The following is a 23,023-nucleotide window of genomic DNA, read 5'->3' as shown; positions in this document are numbered from 1 at the left end:
TTGTGGTCCATATATACAATGGAATATTATTCAGCTATCAAAAAGAACGATTTCTCAAAATTTGCTGCAACATGGACGGCACTGGAGGAGATAATGCTATGTGAAATAAGTCAAGCAGAGAAAGACAATTATCATATGGTTTCTCTCATCTATGGAACATAGGAACTAGGAAAATCGGTAGGAGAAGAAAGGGATAAAGAAAGGGGGGTAATCAGAAGGGGAATGAAGCATGAGAGACTACGGACTATGAGAAACAAACTGTGGGCTACAGAGGGGAGGGGGTGGGGGAATGGGATAGGCTGGTGATGGGTAGTAAGTAGGGCATGTATTGCATGGTGCACTGGGTGTTATACACAACTAATGAATCATTGAACTTTACATCAAAAACTAGGGATGTACTGTATGATGACTAACATAATTTTAAAAATATTTAAAAAAAGAAAAATTTTTTCTTGTTTTTAGGAGATATATGCTGACATATTTAGTAGTGAAGTATCATGATGCTTGAATTTATTTTCAAATGGTAGAGAGAGAGAGAGATTATCAAAAGTGGTAAGTTGTTAACAATTGGTGCATCCAGGGGATAGGCATGTATAAGAATCCTATGTACTATTCTTTAAATGCTTCCGGTAATTTGAAATTTTTCAAATAAACAGTTGAAGATAATGCACCTATTAGGTGAATGCACTCTATCATATGGGAGAAGTAAATGTGGGAGGGAACTGAGCTGCTTTTGAATGTATCCAAAGACCTCACCAGCACACGAGAACTAGGGAACCAGTTCCTCAACCTGTTTCTGTAAAAGAACTTTCAGGAGAAGGAATGCAGAATATCCTGATTGGGGCAGGAGGGGGTGTATCTTAGGAAGGCAGATGGACTATTTTATCAAGAACATGGCTTTCTGATGACTGACACATCAGTCCATTCTCCCGCTCTGAGGGAAGATTTCCTCACCCAGAGATTGGGGTCACAAGTCTGAAGTGGATCTAATGGGCTAAAATCAAATTGTTGGCAGAGCTGCATTTCTTCTATAGACTCTAGGGGAGAATCTATTTCCTTGCTTTTTCTAGCTTCTAGAAGCTGCCTGTAATCCTTGGCTCATGGTGCAGGTGCACTCCATCTTCGTTGCACATCATTCCAAGTTCTCCTTCTGTCTTCACAGTTCTTTTCTGGCTCTGACGCTCCTGCCTTCCTCTCTAAGGAGCCTTGTGATTATATTGGGTCTACTCAGGTAATCCAGAATAGCTTTCTCATTTCAAAAAACCCTTTGTTTAAGTGTATCTGCGAAGTCTCTTTTGCCATGTAAGATAACATAGTCATTCACGATTCTGGGGATTAGGACTTGGGACATCTTGAGTGGGGACATAATTCTGTCTACCACATTATCTTATTGGCATTGATATGTATATTTTTTTCTTCTTTAATTTGTTCATACAATACATTTTGTATGCTTTTATTGTTCTTCCAACATTAGGAAATCTGTTGACATAATCCCTGTACTAATTTTATAGTACATGTCGATATCAGCCTTTTATTTGGAATTTTTGCATCTATAATCACAAATGTTAAAGTAATTAAACAAGGTTGCCCTTAGACTGAAGTAGTTTTAATGTCTTGGTAGCCTACCAAAGCAAACGAAAACCTAACCCAAAATCAATGCACCCTAATCAGAGAAAATAAAACTTAAGAACAATTAATAACAAAAAAGCCAACTTTGCCAAACAAGGCAACAGCTTAGGTTATAGCTAATCAAATAATTTCCTTGCTTTGCTACAGGGTCTTCTCTATAAAAACCTCTCCAATAGCTCCTGTTGGTGGGGCGCTCCTAACACTTTCAGTTTGATGCTGCCTGATTCAAATCGATGTATGCTGAAATAAATTTTTGAAAATTTTAGAGTGCCTCAGTTTATCTTTTAACCCAGATGAAACTAATCAATACTCTTCTTTTGGCCTGTCTTTATCAGATTTTTGCTATTTAGACAAAATTAATTAGAAAGCATTCCATCTTGGGGCATCTGGGTGGCTCAGTTGGTTCAGCAACCGACTCTTGATTTCCGCTCAGGTCATGATCTCAGGGTCCTGTGATCAAGCCTGGCATTGCACTAAGTGTGGAGCCTGCTTGGAATTCTCTCTCTTTCACTCCCTTTTCCCCTCCCCTCACTCACGCTCGCGGACTCTCTCTAAAATAAATAAATAAAATCTTAAAAAAAAAAAAAAAGCACGCCAGCTTTTTCCAGGATCTGAATAAACTGAAAAATCATTATTCAAAAAGTAGCTAAAAATTAACTATAACCATCTGGTACCTTTTTAACAGTACAGTTTTTAAGAAATATTTAAATTTTATTACAGCTATTCTGTTCAGGTTTTCTACTTCTTAGTAGAAAGTAGTAATTTCAGTTTTACTGGAAAATCTACAATTACCTCTACCGTGGTTATGGAGTTGCTCGTAATAGCCTCAAAATTCTTTTAAATCCTATGTTTATGGTTTAAACTTTCCCATTCCTAATGTTCATGTTTTAATTTTTATTTTGTTATTGTTTATGAATATTGCGTTTCATTTACCTTTTTCTAAAGATTTAATTTATTTATTTGACAGGGAGAGAGAGAGCACAAGCAGGGGAGCAGCAGGGAGAGAGAGATAGGGAGAAACAGGTGCCTTTGAGCAGGGAGCCCAAGTGGGGCTGGATCCCAGGACCCTGGGATCATGACCTGATCCAAAGGCAGACACATAACTGACTGAACCACCCAGACGCCCCTCATTTATCTTTTAGAACCAAACTGTTCATTTAAAAAATCTGGCCCACTTTTTGTTTTCTAGTTCATCAATTTCAGAGTCTATTCATTTTATATTTAACAAAATGCAGTAAGTAATGTCTTATAAGGACATGATAATGGCCAAAATAGAAAGGAATACTCTTAAAGTTAAAAAAAATCACAATTACACATCCTAGCAATTAACTACTGTTAACAAGTGTTAGTGTAAATTTCCAAAGACCTTACATCTGCATTTCTATCTGTATTTATGTACTTAGAAAAAGTTTGGAAACACTAATACATGGCACATAGAGTTCAATATTGGTATTCCATGATTTCTACTAGGGACCTCGACTTACCCTCCTGCTTCCCCGTGGCCTTCTCAGACCCCTGAATCCTGAGTTCAAGACTACCACCCTTCATTCACGTTCTCCTCCGCCACATTCCCAACCCGTTAGGCTTAGACTACATTTCCCAAAAGCCTCGAGGATGGGCCCTTACCTGGCGTCCCTGTGACCCCGCCCGAATTGGGTTGAAAAGTCGGGACGCCGGGTTGCTACCCTGCAGCAGTACCGACTACGGGGCTACTGCACTTTCTGGTGGCGCCGGAGACAGGGGAATGAATTCTCAACCCACACTCGACCGGGAAGGATCGTTCCTGGTCCCGCTCTCAGACCGTGGCTCCTTCTGGAGAGGACTCTGAACTGTTTGCTTCCCGGCCTTTAACTACTGTTGCTAGAAGCCTCTGGACATTTCGCGGTTTGCAGCGAGGACTACTGCGCACGGGTTAACTTTGAGGACTTGGGTTGTGCTGGCGGCGGACCAGCCCACCCTTTCCGCCGCTGCGGGCTACATTTCCCAGAAGCCTCTACGGTCCACAACTCCCCCCGACCCCCCAACCTCAGCAGCCGACTCTTGCTGCTTGGACCTGTCGGTTCGCCCAGGTCCTCAGGATGCTCAGGCTAGGCTGGGCCGTCAGTACTGGCCTTCACTGAAGGCTAGGAACACGACGCGACACTGGACGGAGAAGACTTGTGCCGGCCAGGCTCTGGCTGGATTTTTCCTCACCTGTACTACATTTTCCTGAGGGCTCTGCGGCATTTGCACTTCCGGCCAAAGTTGGCTGGCCGGGGTGGGTTGGCGGGAGTTCGGGCGCAACGGGTCGGGGCGTTGCGGGCGGCCTGACTCACTGGTTTGGGGCGGATTCGACCAGACTGGAGTGGGAGGACCCGCGAGAAGTGCTCGGTGAGGGGCTCCGGATGGGGCCGGGGTCTGTCTGGAGTCTTACATGTGGGTGGCTGTTGGGCATTTCTAGGCTGCGTTTTCACGCTCGAAAAGTAAAGGACGTCGGGGAGGTTGGGGAATGTCCAGGTCTCTACTCTTCAGTCGGGGTAGGGTGGTATCAGCCGCTCATCTGCACGGGGTGGGCGAATGGTTTCATGTTGTCCCTGGAGGTGGCTGGCAGTGTCTGGAGATCAGAAGTGTCGTTGCTGTATGACCTCCTGCCTGGACAGAAAGTCCGTGCGATACTCCCGGCCGGGGATTGTGCGCCCGACCTCCGTTGCTCGGCGACCAGTGCCGACGGGGGGGTGGTTAGTACACTAAGAGAGGCTCCCTACCACCCAGTGTGAAAACCCCATGTGGCCGGCCGCGTCGCCGACTCTGCTTTTTGGAGCTAAAACGGGAAAGGCGTCTCCCTTTTACTTTCTTGGTCGATGTTGAGCGGGGTCAGTGAGTGGATGGGTTCTGGAGCAGTCTCAGACCCCGCCTGCGTTTTTGAGCCTTCTTAGCCCCCGTTGGATTCTGGATCCCAGCCGAAACTGACAACGGAAACCGCCACTCTCTCTTCAGCGCGGTGAATGGCCTTCTCTCCGGGGCTATTTCTGGTGTCCCGGGGTTTTCTAGAGCTTGGGCCTGTGGGCCCTTCCTTCCACCTTCCTGTGCTTTTACCCTGAGGCCTCGGGGGATCCAGGCCCATAGCAGTGCCCCCGGTTTTAAAGGACAGGAGTGTGGGATTTTGACTGATGGGTCCGCGTAGGTTGTGTTGTAGAGCCAAAAATCTGGGCTCAGTGTAATATACAGGGAGTGGAAGAACCCAGTCAGGCTCCTATGGAGGAATGAGGCCACAGTCTGGGGTTCTCTCCTGACTCCCATCTGGGCCCCAAAGGTCGCCTGCTTTGTGTGATGATAGGAGTGGGGGTAGGGTTACTGGCTTCTTTGGCTTTAGGTCACTCTCGGTGCCTGGAGTGGAGCCAGGGTTTGCTCTGACTTGGACTCCTCTGAGTTCCCGGAAGAGTCTGTTATCTCATAGTTTCTTGACCCTTTTCCATCTTTTTCATTCTCTAAGAATCCAGAAGAGGAGAGAAAAACCACTGTACATCAAAGTCATGGCGGCGGTAAGTTGTATTCTGTACTCTTTTCTTGGAAGGGCCTTCCTGGTTTTCAAAACAATATTTTGTTTCAGGATTCTGTCCAAAAGATTTACAATAGTGATTTGGGAAAAGGGTAAGAGAGAAGAAAACCAAATTTATGGAACAGTTTTCCTAAACCAGACAGGAGTCTAAACCAGGGCTGTCTGTTTTGCATACATTGTCTCATCAATCTAGAATTTCCATTTCCCTGGATTTTATTCATTCCCAGAATAGTTGTGACAGATGTGCCTCACTGATTTGGCAGGGAAGTTAAAGAACAGAATGAGGTTACTCGCTTCAGTCCCACTAGTTTCTTCTTGGACTGCTTCAGAGACACATGCAATAGCCTATTTGCTTCCAAATTTCTAACAGCCTGGAAGGCCTGCCTGCCCCCTTCAGTTCTACATACTTTTTCCCCCCAAGATAGAAATAGCCCAATTGCTCTCTTTTTTAATGACTTAAGTAATATGCAATTTTTACAAAAATTTCAGAACTTGAGAAAGTTAAGAAAGGCTGTCACCCATGGCCCCACCATCTAGAGATAATCAGGATTAATATTTTCAAATTTTGTCTGTACATATGTATAGGTATGTAATTTTGTTTTCAGAATGGGATCATGCTACTGATAGAAGCAACCAACTTATTGAGTGTTTACTTTAAGCCGCTTGTAGTTTCAAGTTCTTTACATGTGTTACCATGTTGAATCCACATTAATAACCCTGTGACACAGGTATGACTGTATTTCTTCAGTTCTGTTATGCATTTTTTTTCCTTCACATTTTAACTTCTCTGAAATCAGGACTGGTTTTACAATTCTTGACAAGTCCTAGTTTCGTTGATGGCATTTTTTTCTTTCCTGGTGTATAAAGTAATGATGGCTTTACAATCAGTGGTACCTCAGAATTGATGAAATATGGTATTATTCTAAGTTGATAGATGAGGAAATAGATTCTATTAAGTCACTCTAAACTTACACAGTTAACAAGTAGTACGACTGGGATCCCTCTACTTTTGCTTACTTGTCAAAAAGTGTTATCTTCTTTGGTTTATGTTGAAGAAGTATATACGTTAAGCATATTCTGTCATTTATAAGTTGTTTTAAAAATATTTTTTCACAGTTAATCTATTTTGTATGTGTTTTAGATTCAGAGTTTTCAGAAAATGTTTTCTTCCTTTATGTCATGTCCATCCCTAATACAAATACAGAAAAGTCATTCAGGGGTGTCTGGGTGACTCAGTTGGTTAAGCGCCTGATTCCTGATTTCAGCTCAGGTCATGATCTCAGGGTTGTGGGGTGGAGCCCTTTGTCAGGCTCTGCACTTAGCACAGAGTCCGCTTGAGATTCTCTCCCATCCTTCTGCCCCTCTCCCTGTTTGTGCCAAGTAAATAAATAAATAAAATCTAAAAAAAAAAAAAAAAAGTCATTCATATTTTCCTAAAGTACTTTGTCTTTTGCCCATACAAATCAGTCTTCAAGCATCTGGTGTGAGATACATGATCAGCAAGTGTTGGCTATAAAATTCCTAATTTGGGGTATTTATTTAGACTTTTCTATGACTTTGGACCAGTCAATTTTAAAGAATGGCATAATATTTGTGGTATGTTCAGGGTGTTTTCCTTGGATGTGTCTGAGTGTGGTTCTTCATTAATCCTGGCCGGTCAGTTCTTAAGGGTTCCTTTCTCTCAAAAGACTAGTAAAATACTCATTGTATTCTAGATTAATCTATTTCTTCCTTTCTCTGACTTTTCTCCTGAATTCTATAAAAACTTGTTGAGTCTGTCTTCCTATTCCCATCCTGGTCAGAACCTTCCTCAGATTCTCAGAGGAAAAACTACATCCTCCCCATCCATTCTTAGCACATTTTGGTAAGGGAGGAACTCCAGCTTCCCTTGCCCTAACCCTTGACAACTGTCCATTTCTTCCTCTATTTCCTCCTCTCCTCAGCGTGGTAGACTGTCATTTCGCTGTCTTTTTTCTTTTTTTTAATAAAGATTTTATTTATTTGACAGATAGTGAGAGAGTATGTGAGCACAAGCAGGGGGAGAGGCAGGCAGAGGGAGAGGGAGAAGCAGGCTCCCCACGGAGCAGGGAGCCTGATGTCGGACTTGATCCCAGAACGCTGGGATCACGACCTGAGCCGAATGCAGCCGCTTAACCTACTGACCCATCCAGGCGCCCCCTTTCTCTCTTAATGGGAAGCTATGTACTATTAGAGAAATGGTAGTCTTACCCTATTTTTGCTGTGTGACCATGGGCTTCCTCATAACTTCCTCTATATAATGTGTTCATTATACAGGGTTTGGAGAATGTGATAGTGATGGAAATTCACCTGAATGTGTGCTTAAACTGGCAACCTGGAGTTCCCCCAACTCCTACCTCCTGGTCTCAGTCCCGTTGCTTCTGTCTCTTTCCTTTTCCCTGATCTCATGCCTTATAACCTCACTCCACTGTCTGCGTGCCAGATAAGACCTTTGTGTAGGGATGGATAGTGCATTGTTCTCTAATTGGGCTCCCTGGCTCTACTTTTACTCCTTGCCAGTAAAATAGTCCAGTCATGTCACTTCCTTTATTGAGTGAATCCCTCTTACTTTCAGGACAAACTCCAACTCTCTCATGTTCGTTATATATTTACTATAAAGCACATTCTATATTTACTGGAGCACCAATCCTAGTATTAGAATAAAGCGGTAAGGATGTCTCTAGTCCTGCCAGGGAAGACCTGTCATTCAAGACCTTTCTGTTCCATTTGCTAGCTTCCCCCCCGCCCCCCGCCAGACAATCCTATTAATGTGCATCTTTTTATTAGTAGGAGTTCATGCAAAATGATTGTCTTGTGTTAAGACCCAATGTGATCAGTTTTTCTGAATCCTCCAGATATGGTTGAGAAGAATGTTATTTGAATAAGATGCATTATTCTATATGTGGCCATTAAATCAAGTTTGTTAATTTTGTTATTTTGTAATTTAAATAATTTCTATTTTTCCTGATTTTGACTGTTGTGCCTATCAATTATTTCAAGTGATGTATTCTCTCATAATGAGGATTTGTCATAATTTTGTTCTTCATTTTATTTATGTGTACGTGTGTATCTATATATAATATGTATTTATTTTTTATTAGGGGTGTATACAAGTTATATTTTCACCTTTTACCTCCAGTCTTTCTGGATATTTATGTTTTGGATGTGTCTTTTATAAATAGCATATATCTGGGCTTTGGTTTTTGATCTTTATCTTTTAATGAGATCATTCAGCCCATTAATACTAATTGTTGATATAGGGACATCCGGCTGGCTCAGTCAGTGGAGCACATGATTCTTGACATTGGGGTTGTAAGTTCAAGCCCCATGTTGGATGTAGAAATTATTTAAAAATAGTCTTTTTTTAAAAATTGCTGATATAATTGAAAGTATCACTATTGGCTTAGTTTGTGCTTTTTATTCTACCTCTTCCATATTGTTCTAATCTCATTTCACCCCTCTGTGAGTTTGAAAGTTATAAGCTAGTTTCAATTATTTAGTGGTTACTTTAGAAATTTTAACGTATTTTAACTTACCAGTGTCCAAAACTAAAGAACATCTTTATGTTCTTGCTGAGTAGCGTAAGGAACTAGGATAATCTAATTGATTAAACAGCTTACACTGTTGTCAGATGTTTTAATTCTACCTTTTTTAACCCATAAAACATTTTTATTTTATAATTTTCGATGTTAGCTTCGTTATCCACATATTTACCACTTTCTTTGTTCATTATTCTTATATCTTAAACCCTCTACCTTGGGATCACGTTCCTTCAGATGGAAGTACATACTTTAATGAGTTTCTGGGGGTTTTGGGTTTTTTGAAAATGTCTTGATTTGCCCCCATTTGTGGAAGATAATTTTCTCTCAGTTGACTGAGATAGTCTGCTGTCTTCTGGTTTATATTGTTGCTATTGAATAATCATCTGTCAGTCAGACTGGTGTTTCTATATAGATAATTGTCTTTAATCTCAAATTGCTTCTAACATATTCTCTTCGTTTTTAGTGCTCTGCAGTTTTGATATAATTGTCTAGGGTTTCTTTTTATTTATTCTTCTTGATACTCACTGGGCTTCTGAATAATGCTTTCTTTTGCTAGTTCTAAAAATTTCTCAGCCATGAAGTCTTTTTCTTTCTTTCTGTTTTTTTTTTTTTTTTTTTTTTTTTAATCAAACTCTGTGTCCAGCATGGGGCTTGAACTCACGATCCCAAGTTCAAGAGTCACATTCTCTACCAACTGAGCCAGCTAGGTGCCCCGATTAGGTCTTCAGTTACTGCCTTTTCTCAGTTCTTCTTTTTCCTTCCAGAACTCTGGTTAGATATCTGTTAAACCTTCTCACGTTATCTTCTTGCCCTCTCTCATGCTTTCCCATGTTGTCCTTTTTGATAGCATTCTGAATAATCTCTTTTTATATCTGTAGTCCAGTAATTTTTCTCTTTGGAGATACTTTATTCGAGCCATTGTATGACTTAATTTTAAATACTAGGTTTTTTTGTTCTAGAAGTATTTTTTCCTTTTAACTCTACCTGTCATTTGGGGTGCCTAGGTGGCTCAGTCAGTTAAGAGCCTGCTTTGGGCTCAGGTCACGATCCCAGGGTCTTGGGATCGAGTGCCACATCAGCACGGAGTCTCCTCCTCCCTCCCCGTGACACTTCCCCCTGCTTGTGTGCACTTGTGTGCGCATGCATGCTCGCGCGCACAAACTCTCCCTGACAAAGTCTTTTTTAAAGACTACCTGTCATTTTTGTGGTTTTGTTTCTCACCATCTTACCTCTTTTTTGTAATATATCTGTTTTATATTCTTTGTCATTATCTATGTAATAAATGAATCTGTGCAAGTGTGACATTTCCCCCCTAACATTTTATTTTTATTGTGGAAAGTTTAAAATCTAATGGAAATTTGAAACAATTACATGATTGATTTTCCTGACTCTCTGATCATGGAATTATGCCTCTGTGCATGTTTTTTATTTAGGTGAAGTTCGCATAACATACAATTAACCATTTTATAGTGTACAATTTGGTGGCATTTAGTATGTTCACAATGTTGTTCTGTTTTATTATTTTTGACATTTGGGTCATTTTCCTTGAAATTCTATTTATGCATTCTTGAGGCCTGGTTGAAGGTCTGTGTTTGCTTCTGCCAAGAGCACTGCCAAACCAGAGCCACCTTAAAGTAGGTTTATAAATGGAAAGTTTTATAGATTCATCTCAGTAATGTGCATATGAGCCACAGACCGTGGGAGGGCTCACTTGTGGTTATAATTCCTCAGGGGAAAATGTTTTTCTTCCACCAACTGCCAGGATTCAAGTCAAGCCATTTTCCTTGTAGCATCTACGACTGAGAGTATTGCTTCTACTCTTTCTTTATGTTGTGGGCATGGTCCTAGAGGTCCCAAGTCTTTGCAGTACAGAACCATTTAGACTCCCATCTTGACCAGCTATATAGGCTTGGTCTCCTCTCCCCCCACTCTTTGAATGTCAAAGCTCATGGTCGTCTTGGCTCAGCAGAAGTTTTCTGGTAAAATAAGTGTCAGCGGCTCAGCACACTCCTGTTGGTTCTCAGTTTGACTCAATTTTATCTTCTGAAGATTACTTTCCTTCTTTGCCAGATCATCTTGCATCCCAAAATGTTTTTAATATTTAGAACATTATTTTTCAGCTGGTGATTTGGTCATGGTAACCAGTCCCCCGCAGAGCTTGATGTCCTGTGATTGTCTGTGCTTTTCTGTTTTTCCGTCCTGATTCTGCGCTTTTTAAGGGCAGGTGCTGGATCTAAATCATCATGTCCTCAAGTGTCCACACAGAGCCAGAGTCATGGGGAATTTTGATATTTTCAGATAAAGGAATTTTGTTTGCAGTTCAGAACTGCTTCTTTCCTCCCTTTCCCTTCTACCTTTGATTTCCCCTCAGAGAATGCCGTGCTCTGTAGTGACACACAGAGCAGACCAAGCGTTTTCTATTCCTCTAAGTGAAGAGCCCTGTACAGGATTTTTTTTTTAAAGGATCTTCAGAAATCCCCAGCTGCATCTGTTAAGAGCCAGAAGTGAAAGACTATCAGCTACAGAGTTGGAGATATCTAGATTCAGAACCCAGCAATGCCCACTGCTAACTGCAGATTTGAGTAAATGACTTCACTTATGTGAGCTAAAGTTTCCTTTGAGTAAGGATTCATGGGCTTTCCCTGAGGATTCATACATGTAAGTCACCAGAAACTTAAAGTGCTGAATGTGCAATAATTGTACTTGAGATGCAGTGAACACTGACTATCAGCAATAAGGCTAGGGGTAGCAGTGAGAGGGAGTAATGTCAGGCTGGAAAGCCAAGTTTAGAGAACTTGTGATCTTGATTGGGAACCAGAACATGTTGGCCACAAAGATTCTGAGAATTTGTGGTTTCTTTTAAGGCCATTGCAACTGGCATCCAGGGGGTTGAGCTTTGCCAAGGCTACTTAAGACCTGCTGGTCCTGGTGGGTTGTCTGGCTCAGTAGTGGTGATTCTGGACAGGGTCTTTGTTGAAAAGAGGTTTCAGTTGGGGTCTTAAAGGCTCCAGTTCTGGGATATGGGAACAAAGCTAAGGAGATACCTGATACACTGAGTCTGTTAGGCCAGGGAGAGGCTGGAGACCTCTGTTGCAGAAACTGTGTCTAGGGCTGGGCCTGCCCAAGTATCTTGTGCTCCTGGGCCTGGCAGCTCTACCATGTCTTTGAGATGCCTCCATGGCTGAGGAGCTCTGTGTCTTCCAGGTTGTAGAACAAGGATCTGCCCGGGGCAAGTCAGAACAGGCCCTTCTGGACTCAGATTAGTTGGGAAAGTTGTTTCCTCTAAATACATCATATACAGGTGGATTCTCTGGGGTTCAGGGCAGGCAAAGTTTTGTTACCCTCCCTCAAATCAAGAAAGAAGACTCTGTGTGTGTGTGTGTCTGTGTGTGTGAGAGACAGAGAGAGAGACACACTTGTAGTATATGTTCATCTTGGGTCACATCAGTATGAGTCTGGATCTTCCTCCCATCAGTTCTGGCAGATCAGAAACCAGGAGAGTAGAGTTAGGGACAATTTATAGGAATAGGAACCTTACAGCCAGATATATAAATTGTTGAGAAAAGACTCATAGTGCAAAATAACTTTAGAGAACTTGTGCAACCTCATACCCCAAAATAAGAACATAGAGTATAGAAGATGGGTAACCATACAGCCAGTAAAAACGATGTCTATTTTAGAATTTTTGGTTACATGGAAAAGTGATCAGGCTTTAATATTCTAGCATATTTGCAGGCATGTGTTTTTAAGAAATTATTAAATCATAAGTTATAAATCACCGAGTTCTATTCAAATCCTATTTTCAGATATAGATATTTTATATTTTTGAATGATTCAGAGTTTTTAAAATATTTCTTTATGGGGAGAATGAAAAGGGAGATAGTCACAGGTGTTGTATGGTGAACATAAAATGTGTTATATGCTTGCGTGTATAGTTTTACTTAATTGGGAAGCACCAGTTGTCTGAACTTTGGTTATTCCCAGACCTGGGAGGATAATGGAAGAGGATAGAGTCCAAGAGGTTACTCCTCCAGCTACAGGCATGCTTAAGCATGATGTGTGTGCACCAAGAATGGTGTGCTGTGATCACTCTTGTTTGCACACTGAACCATCCGTGTTAAAGGGCCCAGCACAGCCTGTTTTCTCAACATTGAAAGCAATTGCTTTCTTCCTTTTTTTTAATTCCACTGGAAAGATTTTGCCTATCAGTTTCACAAATAGTGTATTGATCTGTGGTTCCAGGGCTTCCAGTTCAAAGATGTGGCCATTTACTTCTCTCAAAAGGAGTGGGAATGCTTGCACTCTGCTCAGAAGGCTTTGTACCGAGATGTAATGTTGGAGAATTATAACAACCTCATCTCACTGGGTAAGTTATGTGCCCCCCAAAATTCAGAATTGGCCTTCTGGAATTTTATGTTCTTCGTTATGAATTTCTCATGAGTGCTTCTCAGATGGCTGGCTGAATTAATGAATTAATGATTCTTGTTGCTTCCCAAAGAAGGGATTATCCCTTATGAAGTTAGAATTGGCTGCTCCGGGGCGCCTGGGTGGCGCAGTCGTTAAGCGTCTGCCTTCAGCTCAGGGCGTGATCCCAGCATTATGGGATCGAGCCCCACATCAGGCTCCTCCACTATGAGCCTGCTTCTTCTTCTACCACTCCCCCTGCTTGTGTTACCTCTCTCCCTGGCTGTCTCTATCTCTGTCCAAAAAAAAAAAAAAAAAAATGTGCTTAGAAAAAAAAAAAAGAATTGGCTGCTCCATTGGACACTTTTTTTTTTTTTTTTTTTTTTGGTTCTTCTGCCCTTCACCCCTTCCATTGACCCTTAACCTCCTTACTCTTTCTTGATAATCATGGGTTGATTTTAATTCTGGTACACATAAACATAACTTTGTCCCTTTTTTTTTTTTTTGAGCAGGACTTTCTGATTCTAAGCCAGATGTGATCTCCTTATTGGAGCAGGGAAAGGAGCCCTGGATGGTTAAGAGTCAGGAAACAAAAGAATGTTGCCCAGGTGAGTGATGGTGACTCCTGTGAGGAAGACCGTGGCAGGTAGTCACCCAGGGGGCCAGTGAGAAGGCAGTACATCTGAGCTATTACTAGGAAAGCTTGCTGAAAAGGTCTGAGATCTGGAGAAAAAAGGAAGGATGTATCAGCATGAGGCCTCAGATTTTCACTCCACTTAGCACTGTTGCTACCCTTCCTCATATTTGCTTCTGATTTCAGGAAGGAAGCACTTTTCCTTCTTCCCATGAGACAACCATTTTCCTGGCACTTTGTCCAATTTTGTCCTGACTTTTTATTTTTATTTATTTATTTATTTATTTATTTTAAGATTTTATTTATTTATGCGACAGAGATAGAGACAGCCAGCAAGAGAGGTAACACAAGCAGGGGGAGTGGGAGAAGCACGCTCATAGCGGAGGAGCCTGATGTGGGGCTCGATCCCATAATGCCAGGATCACGCCCTGAGCCGAAGGCAGACGCTTAACCGCTATGCTACCCAGGCGCCCCTGTCCTGACTTTTTAAAGCAGCTAGCTCTATTGAGATAGAAATCACATATCCTAAAATTCACTTAAAGTGTACTATTCAGTGGTTTTTAATATAGTCACAGAGTTTTGCAACTGTGACAACAATCTAATTTTAGAACATTTTCATCACCCCCAAAATGAAACCCCATACCCATAAGCAGGCACTCCCCACACCCAGCCCTAGCCCTTTATTTCTGTAAGGTTGGTAGTGATATCTCTCTTTCATTCCTGATACTAGTATTTGTCTTCTTTCTTTTTTCTCTCTTGGTCAATCCAGCTAAAGGTTTGCCAGTTTTGTTGATCTTTTTCAAAGAACCAACTTAGAGTTATGTTGATTTCCCTGTTCTTTTTCTATTTTGTTCATCTACCCTCTAATCTTCGTTATTTTATTCCTTCTGGTATCTTTGAGTTTACTTTGTTCTTTATCTAGTTCCATAATCTGATTTGAGATCCTTCCTCGGTTTTGTGGGGGGGGGGGGTTGTTGTTTTTTTAATATAGGCATTTTAAGCTATAGATTTCCCTTTAGGATCTGTTTTAACTGTATCCCATAAGTTTTGGTATGTTAAGTTTTCCTTTCACCCAACTCGAAGCTTTTTTTTTTTTTAATGATTTTTTATTATATTATGTTAGTCACCATACAGTACATCCCCGGTTTCCGATGTAAGGCTCGATGATTCATTAGTTGTGTATAACACCCAGTGCACCATGCGTTACGTGCCCTCCTTACTACCCATCACCGGTCTATCCCATTCCTCCACCCCCCTCCCCTCTGAAGTCCTCAGTTTGTTTCTCATAGTCCATAGTCTCTCATGTTTCATTCCCCCTTCTGATTACCCCCCCTTTCTTTATCCCTTTCTTCCCCTACCGATCATCCTAGTTCTTATGTTCCATAGATGAGAGAAATCATATGATAGTTGTCTTTCTCTGCTTGACTTATTTCACTTAGCATTATCTCCTCCAGTGCTGTCCATGTTGTAGCAAATGTTGAGAACTCGTTCTTTCTGATAGCTGAGTAATATTCCATTGTATATATGGACCACAACTTCTTAATCCAGTCATCTGTTGAAGGGCATCTCGGCTCCTTCCACAATTTAGCTATTGTGGACATTGCTGCTATGAACATTGGGGTGCATATGGCCCTTCTCTTCACTACGTCTGTATCTTTGGGGTAAATACCCAGTAGTGCAATGGCTGGATCATAGGGTAGCTCAATTTTTAACTTTTTAAGGGACCTCCACACTGTTTTCCAGAGTGGCTGTACCAACTTGCATTCCCACCAACAATGTAGGAGGGATCCCCTTTCTCCACATCCTCTCCAACAATTGTTGTTTCTTGCCTTGTCTATTTTGGCCATTCTAACTGGTGTAAGGTGGTATCTCAGTGTGGTTTTGATTTGAATTTCCTTGATGGCTAATGATTTTGAACATTTTTTCATGTGTCTGTTAGCCATTTGTATGTCTTCATTGGAAAAGTGTCTGTTCATATCTTCTGCCCATTTTTTGATTTGTTTATTTGTTTCTCGTGTATTGAGTTTGAGAAGTTCTTTGTAGATCTTGGATACCAGTCCTTTATCTGTAGTGTCATTTGCAAATATCTTCTCCCATTCCGTGGGCTGCCTCCTAGTTTTTCTGACTGTTTCCTTGGATGTGCAGAAACTTTTAATCTTGATGAAGTCCCATAAGTTCATTTTATCTTTTGTTTCTCTTGCCTTTGGGGATGTATCATGAAAAAGGTTGCTTTGGCCGATGTCGTAGAGGTTGTTGCCTATGTTCTCCTCTAGAATTTTGATGGATTCCTGTCTCACATCGACTCGAAGCATTTTTAATTTCTCTTATGATTTCTTCCTTGACCCATCAGTTATTTAAGAGCACATTGTTTTCTGTTTTCTTGTTGATCTTCTGGCTAGTTGATCTATCCATTATTGAAAGTAGAGCATTAAAGTCTTCAATTTGTTGAATTGTCTGTTTTTTTCTTCATTTCTGTTTTTTTTTTTTTTTTAAAGATTTTATTTATTTATTTGAGAGAGACAGCGAGAGAGGGAACACAAGCAGGGGGAGTGGGAGAGGAAGAAGCAGGCTCCCAGCAGAGGAGCCTGATGTGGGGCTCGATCCCAGAACGCCGGGATCACGCCCTGAGCCGAAGGCAGACGCTTAACGACTGCGCCACCCATGCGCCCCTCTTCATTTCTGTTTTTGCTTCATGTACTTTGGGGCTTTTTTATTAGGTACATACATGATTATAACTGTTACCATTTCTTTTTAGCTTTTTATTTTGAAATAATTTAAGATTCAAAGGAGTTACAAAAATAATACAGAGAGTTCCCTCGTACCCTTCACTCAGCTTTCCCTAACAATAACATCTTACCTAATCCTAGTACACTGTCAAAACCAGGAAATTGATGTTGGCACAATAGTAGTGATGAAACTATAAGTAGACCTTATTCAGATTTCACCGATTTTCACATACACTCATTTATTTTTATTTATATGTATTTTGGTGTATATTAATATGAAATTTTACGGTATGTGTAGATTTATATAACTACTACCACAATTGAGATACAGAACCTTCAACATTTTAGATATTTTTTGTAAACTATTTTTGAAACTGTGCTATAATGCTCAGACGAATAAAGCCAGATACATAACTATTAGAGTCAGTGCTGTTTTGATTGTATAAAAAGGATGCTACAAACACTGGAAGGAAATAAAAGGTAACAACGAATAACCTAGGAAGTAGCTAGGGTCAAGAAGTATGCTGATTTAAATCCCTAACACTTATAACCCTGCAAGTTTTCTTTTTTAGGAACCTGGCCTGTACAATGGCCAGAGAAATGAGGGTCTTTTTAGAGGAGATGGTTATAGGTAAGGGACTGCTGTGAGAGAATATTAGGGGCAATATTACCAGACTGGTAAGACTTTTCAGATCATGACAAATGATATGAAGCTGGAAGGAGAAGTAGTAGGATCTAGGCAGTATGGTGGGAATGCTGTAGAGGGTGCAGGAAGGTATTCATTTAAGGCCCCAAGGAGATAAAGTCATGGGTGGGTGTACTGGAAGACCTGAATGGAGGTCCATGGCATGCAGGGCCTTCTCACCAAGTCTAGGAGTTTGGATTTTTTTTTTTTTAAGGACACTTGGCAGCCATTGAAGGTTTAAACAAGATAGGAACATGATTGGATTGGATTTCTAAGACCTCTCTCTGGCTGTCCTGTAGATATTGAATCAGAGGATTCATGAGTGAAAGTGGTGAAACTTGCTAGGAGTCTGTTTGGGAAGTCCAGGTGATTTGGCCTTGGGCTAGAATGAGACCACAGAGTGGGGAAAGCAGAGAGTCTGAAGATCGATTTAGAGGAATGATTCTATAGCTCTGAGGAGTGATTGTGCAGGATGGGAGCAATGGGAACATCCTTGATGGATGTTACTTTTTGATTTGAGCATTCCTTTAAGGTCCAAATATATGGTTCAAATCCATGCTTTTTATATTTTTCCTTTTCTACCAGATTGTTTTTCCAAAATATTTAAAATAACAGCATCTCTGACATCTGATGTCTGGAACTTCCCATACAGCATAAAATGCCAACATCATTTTACCAGGCATTGTATAGACCTTGCTTCTCCCTCTGCTGCTTCCCCTGCTTGTTCTGTCTCTCTCTCTCTTTCTTTCTCTCTCTCTCTCTGTCAAATAAATAAATCTTTAAAAATATATATTAAAAATTTTTAAAAATAATGTTGGGGAAATAGATAAAATGATATGTGATGATAAGCGCACTGCTAAAAAATACAATAAGTAGAGTAATAAGGGGCCTGTTTTATAAAGAGTGGTCTCATGTTTGAATAGAGGTCAGAATAAAGTACTTGAACAAGCCATATTGCTATCTTAGGGAAGAGGCAGAGATTCTGAGAAATGTGCTTCACAAGTTTGAAGAACATCCAGTTGGTCAGGGAGCTGGAGCAGAGTCAGAAAGAGGGTAGTGTGAGACAGGTTCAGGGAGCGTTTTGTAGGCCACATAAGGACTTTGACTTTTACTCTGCATAAGAGGGAAGTCCAGTGGAGACTTGAGGCAGAAGAAAGGCCTAATCTAACTTAACAAGAACACTCTGGCTACTGTGTTAGGTATGGGGTATTAGGAGAGCAATAGGGAAAGTATGGAGATCTGTTAAAGTGTGTTAACCTTGGTGAGAGATGGCTTTGGACAAGGTGGTAGAGATACGGTAGAGAGAAGTAGTCAAGGTCTGGATATATTTTGAAGCTAGAGATGAGAGGACTTGCTGTGAAATGTAATGTCCTGCTCCTTTAGATTCTCATTTAGTTGGTCTTAGATGGTTCCTGGACATCATATTGGTAATGTTCCTCAGCTGATTCTGATTTTCACCAGAGGTGAAGAACTACTTCCTTTATGAGCTCCCCTCATTTTCTCTATTCTCATCTCCTTCTCCCACCCCCTACCCTGGGCTTTTTTTTCCCCCAAAATTTCAGTGCTGCGTTAAGAGCTATTTAAATTATTCACTATTTTTAGTTTGTCATTTCTACCTTAGAACTTTCCTTTCTCCTGCCACATGAAAATACCTCCAGTTTTCTTTCTCGTTACCTTACAGATTGGGAGTCCAGAAGAGAAACCAAGAATTTATTTCCAAAGGAGCACAGTTATGAAATTAAATCATTGCACCTGGAGATAAAAAGACTCACGAGCTCTGACCTTGAGTGCACTAGGGTCAGAAATAACAGAGAAATCAAATGCCACTTGGAGAGACAAGAGGAGGGACATTTCAGACAAGCCGTAATAACCTCTGAAGAAAGGTCCACTTCTATTCAGTGCACAGTTCATAGAGTGCCTCAGATAGTTCATCCCAGGGTGAAAACCTACGAATGCAAGGGATGTAAGGAAGCTTTCAGGTGCCAATCACACAATATTCAACATGAAATAGGTCATAATAAGGAAAAAGACTGTAAATGTGGAGAATGTGGGAAAGCCTTTAGTAGTAGGTCAGACTTGATTAAGCATCAGAGAATTCATGAAAGCAAAAAAAGTAAAGAAAATAGGAAATGTGCCTTTATCCATGGCTCTGAAACTAAACCTCAGAGCATTAATACTAGTGAGAAACCTCATAAATGTAAGGAATGTGGGAAAGCCTTTCATTCTAACTCACAACTTAGTAAACATCAAAAGATCCACATAGGTGAGAAACCCTATAAATGTAAGGAGTGTGGGAAGGCCTTTCCATCTACCTCACAGCTTAATTTACATCAGAGAATTCATACTGATGAGAAATACTATGAATGTAAGGAATGTGGGAAAGCCTTTACCCGTCCCTCACACCTTCTTCGACATCAGAGAATCCATACTGGTGAGAAACCCCATAAATGTAAAGAATGTGGGAAAGCTTTCCGTTACGATACACAACTAAGTCTTCATCAGATAATTCATACTGGTGAAAGACGCTATGAATGTAAGGAATGTGGGAAGGTATATAGCTGTGCCTCACAACTGAGTCTACATCAAAGAATCCATACTGGTGAGAAACCCCATAAATGTAAAGAATGTGGGAAAGCTTTTATCTCTGATTCACATCTTATTCGACATCAGAGTGTTCATACTGGTGAGAAACCATATAAATGTAAGGAATGTGGGAAGGCCTTTCGTCGTGGCTCAGAACTTACTCGACATCAGAGAGCTCACACTGGTGAGAAACCTTATAAATGTAAGGAATGTAAAATGGCCTTTACTTGTAGCACAGAACTTATTCGACATCAAAAAGTTCACACTGGTGAGAGACCCCATAAATGTAAGGAATGTGGAAAGGCTTTTATTCGAAAGTCAGAACTTACTCATCATGAGAGAAGTCATAGTGGTGAAAAGCCCTATAAGTGTAAGGAATGTGGGAAGGCCTTTGGTCGTGGCTCAGAACTTAATCGACACCTGAAAATTCATACTGGTGAGAAACCTTATAAATGTAAGCAATGTGGGAAGGCCTTTATTCGTGGCTCACACCTTAGTAAACATCAAAGAATTCATACAGGAAAGAGGAGTGAGTGAAGTCATGTGGGAAGGCTCAACGTATTAACATCTGCAAAGTCATACTAGTAAAACACAAAACACCCTGTGATTTTAAAGAATGTGGGAAAGCCTTGAAGATAATATTGGAGCTCACGCTGTGGATACAGGGCCTTTATTTGAGGGCCAGAAATTATTCGACATGTGTTACTGCTGAGATACTTTATAAATGTTAGGGATTGGGAAGTTTCTATTTATGTTTCAAAATTTATTAGATATCAGGGTTCAATTGATATAAAAGCGAAAAAATTCCAAGAATGTAAGGGAAGTGGGAAGGCTTTGGAAGGCAGTGAATGTGTCAGAGACAGTCATACAAATGGTTCTCAATGTCAGGATCATTTGCCCTGTGGGAAATCAGAGGATCTGTAATATAGATGTCTTACATATAGGAGACCAGTTTGCTTTAGCTAACAAATTATTCATCTTGTAATTCATACTTGAGGAAGGCTACAGTAATGTTACTCTTCCATCCTGCTCAAATCTTAATTAAATATTTGCAAGCTCATCCTCTGAAATTAACCTGAACTTAAGCAGAGTGGAAAAGGCTTTAACCAATGCTCAGTCTTTACTTGCCTTATAGGGCAAATTACCTAAGTAGGTCTAAACTTTCTCACTTATAAATTAGTAATAGTAACACCATCTTGTTAGCATTGTGAAGATTAAATAATTAGATTATGTCCCATCGAATACTGTCTGGCTCATATTGAAAGTGTGTTAAGTAAGAGCTGCTTTTTATTTATTTTCATATTTGTGGATAGAGATCATATGAGAGGAAGGCCTTATGTGTGCCATGACTATAGGGCCATCTTACATCATCTCTTTATTGAATGTCAGGTAATTCCTTCTGGAGAAAAATTGAAAACTGAAGCTTTCATTCACCTTGCCCTCTTGCCTCGCTCGGGGAAAGGAAATCAAAGCAAGTTGCAATTTGGAGTGAATGACAACTCCATGTTGAAAGTTACAGGATGCAACAGAGCTATCCTTGGGAAAATTAACTTTTTTTAGTATGTGTAGAAAATGCGGACAGTTAATGGGCACGATTCATTGTCAGTTCACTGTACTCGATGCACTGCCTGTTCTAATAGGTTCCCTGTAAACACTTGTTGAAATCTGAGGAATGAGAGAGTGAATGAATAAGCCATTTGACTCTAGTGTGTAGAAAAGCTCTTAACAAATTAAGAACAAAGCCCAAAACAAAACAAAAAACTTTGAAAACTTACTGAGATGGGGGGAAAAAGCCCTCAGGCATCATGAATGAGAGGAAATGTAACTACAAAAAGAGTTTTAAAGAAATACGACAATATTGTGCGTCAGGCACTGTTGGTTGCTTATCCATTGGTGTTAGCCATTCTCCCTTTGCCAGGACTGCCTGCTGCCCATCTAAAGTCTAGGTCTTGCTCTCCTAGTTTGCTTTGCATCAGGGCATATATGTAAAACAGTCCTAGCCATACAAGATCTGAGCAAAAGTCTGCAAGTACACTTTAGGTTAAATTTCCTTTCCTAACAAAATAGGAGGAAATAGTCCTCTTATATACAGGATGCATGTCTATGTGATACCTGGGATTGTGGCTGTTTTGCTGCCAGAGGGGTGAGAGGCTGAGATTGGCACAGGGGATAGATTGGAATTACCTGCGTCCTTGACATTGTTGAACTGATGAAACGATGCAGAGCTGCCCTGTCCCTGGATTTTGAGTAAAATAAGAAACTTCATGCATATCTGTTTTAAGTTTATAGTCAATTTTTTATGACAGACCTGAGTCCTGGAAAAAATATTTTTGTATGTATATATTCATATTTATTCACCTTTAATTTAGTAAGATGAGGAAGAGTTTATATTCAGCTTTTTATACTATATCTGAAATGGAAAAGCATTATTTTCTTAAGTATTTTATGTGTATACATAGATTCTACTTTGATTTAGTAAGACATAGGAAATGTTTTTTTACATTCAGCATTGTATTGTGTGTCTGTTTATATTCAGCTCTTTAAAGCATGGCTGAAATCCTGAAAGAGTGTTTTCCTGAATAAAGTTAAGAACCAATAAAGAAGAGGTATACAGGATTCCTGTAGTATCAGAATATCTAACAGATAAAATCTTCTAAGTCTCCAGGATACAAAGAGTCACAGCTATGAGGATAGCATAACCGTTTTAAGAAATTTGGAGAAGGACAACATCCAAATCAGCTATAAAAATAATCTGTACTTACGGTATAAGAATATTCCAATTAAAATAGCAAGTCAAATCTAGCGGCCTATTGAAGAAAATAGGGTTTTGGGTGTTTTTGTTGTTGTTTTGTTTTGTTTGGGTACAGAATAAAATGGTTCATTACCTGTCCAATCGTTTTTTAATGTAATGCATAAAGGTAGTGTTTACATATTGAAAACTGGACCCTAAAATAACAATTTCCCATGGAAAGTAGTAAATGAGAAACTGTTATAGCATATGTGTACTTAACTGTTGTGAAGTCACTGCAGTTATCCACTTAATCCTACCTCATGGGCTGCAGACAAATTTGGAATAATCACCATCCAGTGGATTCCACTTTAGCCTCACACTTCAGCAAATGATACATACTTCAAATAAGTTTAATGTAAACATGTATTATGTGGCAAATTAAATAGATCATAGAAAATGTCAGCCCATTGGAGGACAATTTAAATAAAAATTCAAGCTTTTTTTTAATTTTTATTTTTTTAAGTAAGCTCTAT

At 40.2% G+C, this 23,023-nt stretch overlaps 1 protein-coding gene across 1 annotated transcript; it reads left to right on the top strand.

The window, feature by feature from the left end:
- The first annotated feature begins 3,892 nt into the window (after positions 1-3,892).
- On the top strand, positions 3,893-22,649 carry LOC113244846 (zinc finger protein 568-like). Its single transcript, XM_048223912.2, has 5 exons — positions 3,893-3,999; positions 5,102-5,150; positions 12,970-13,093; positions 13,644-13,739; positions 18,858-22,649. Exons 2-5 carry the CDS (start codon positions 5,142-5,144, stop codon positions 20,294-20,296), a joined length of 1,668 nt encoding a protein of 555 aa, XP_048079869.1. The 5' UTR covers positions 3,893-3,999; positions 5,102-5,141; the 3' UTR covers positions 20,297-22,649.
- The last annotated feature ends 374 nt before the right edge of the window (positions 22,650-23,023 follow it).

This window comes from Ursus arctos, unplaced genomic scaffold (assembly GCF_023065955.2).
Source record: "Ursus arctos isolate Adak ecotype North America unplaced genomic scaffold, UrsArc2.0 scaffold_19, whole genome shotgun sequence".
NCBI lineage: Eukaryota > Metazoa > Chordata > Mammalia > Carnivora > Ursidae > Ursus > Ursus arctos.
This window is presented reverse-complemented; position numbering and strand designations above follow the sequence as displayed.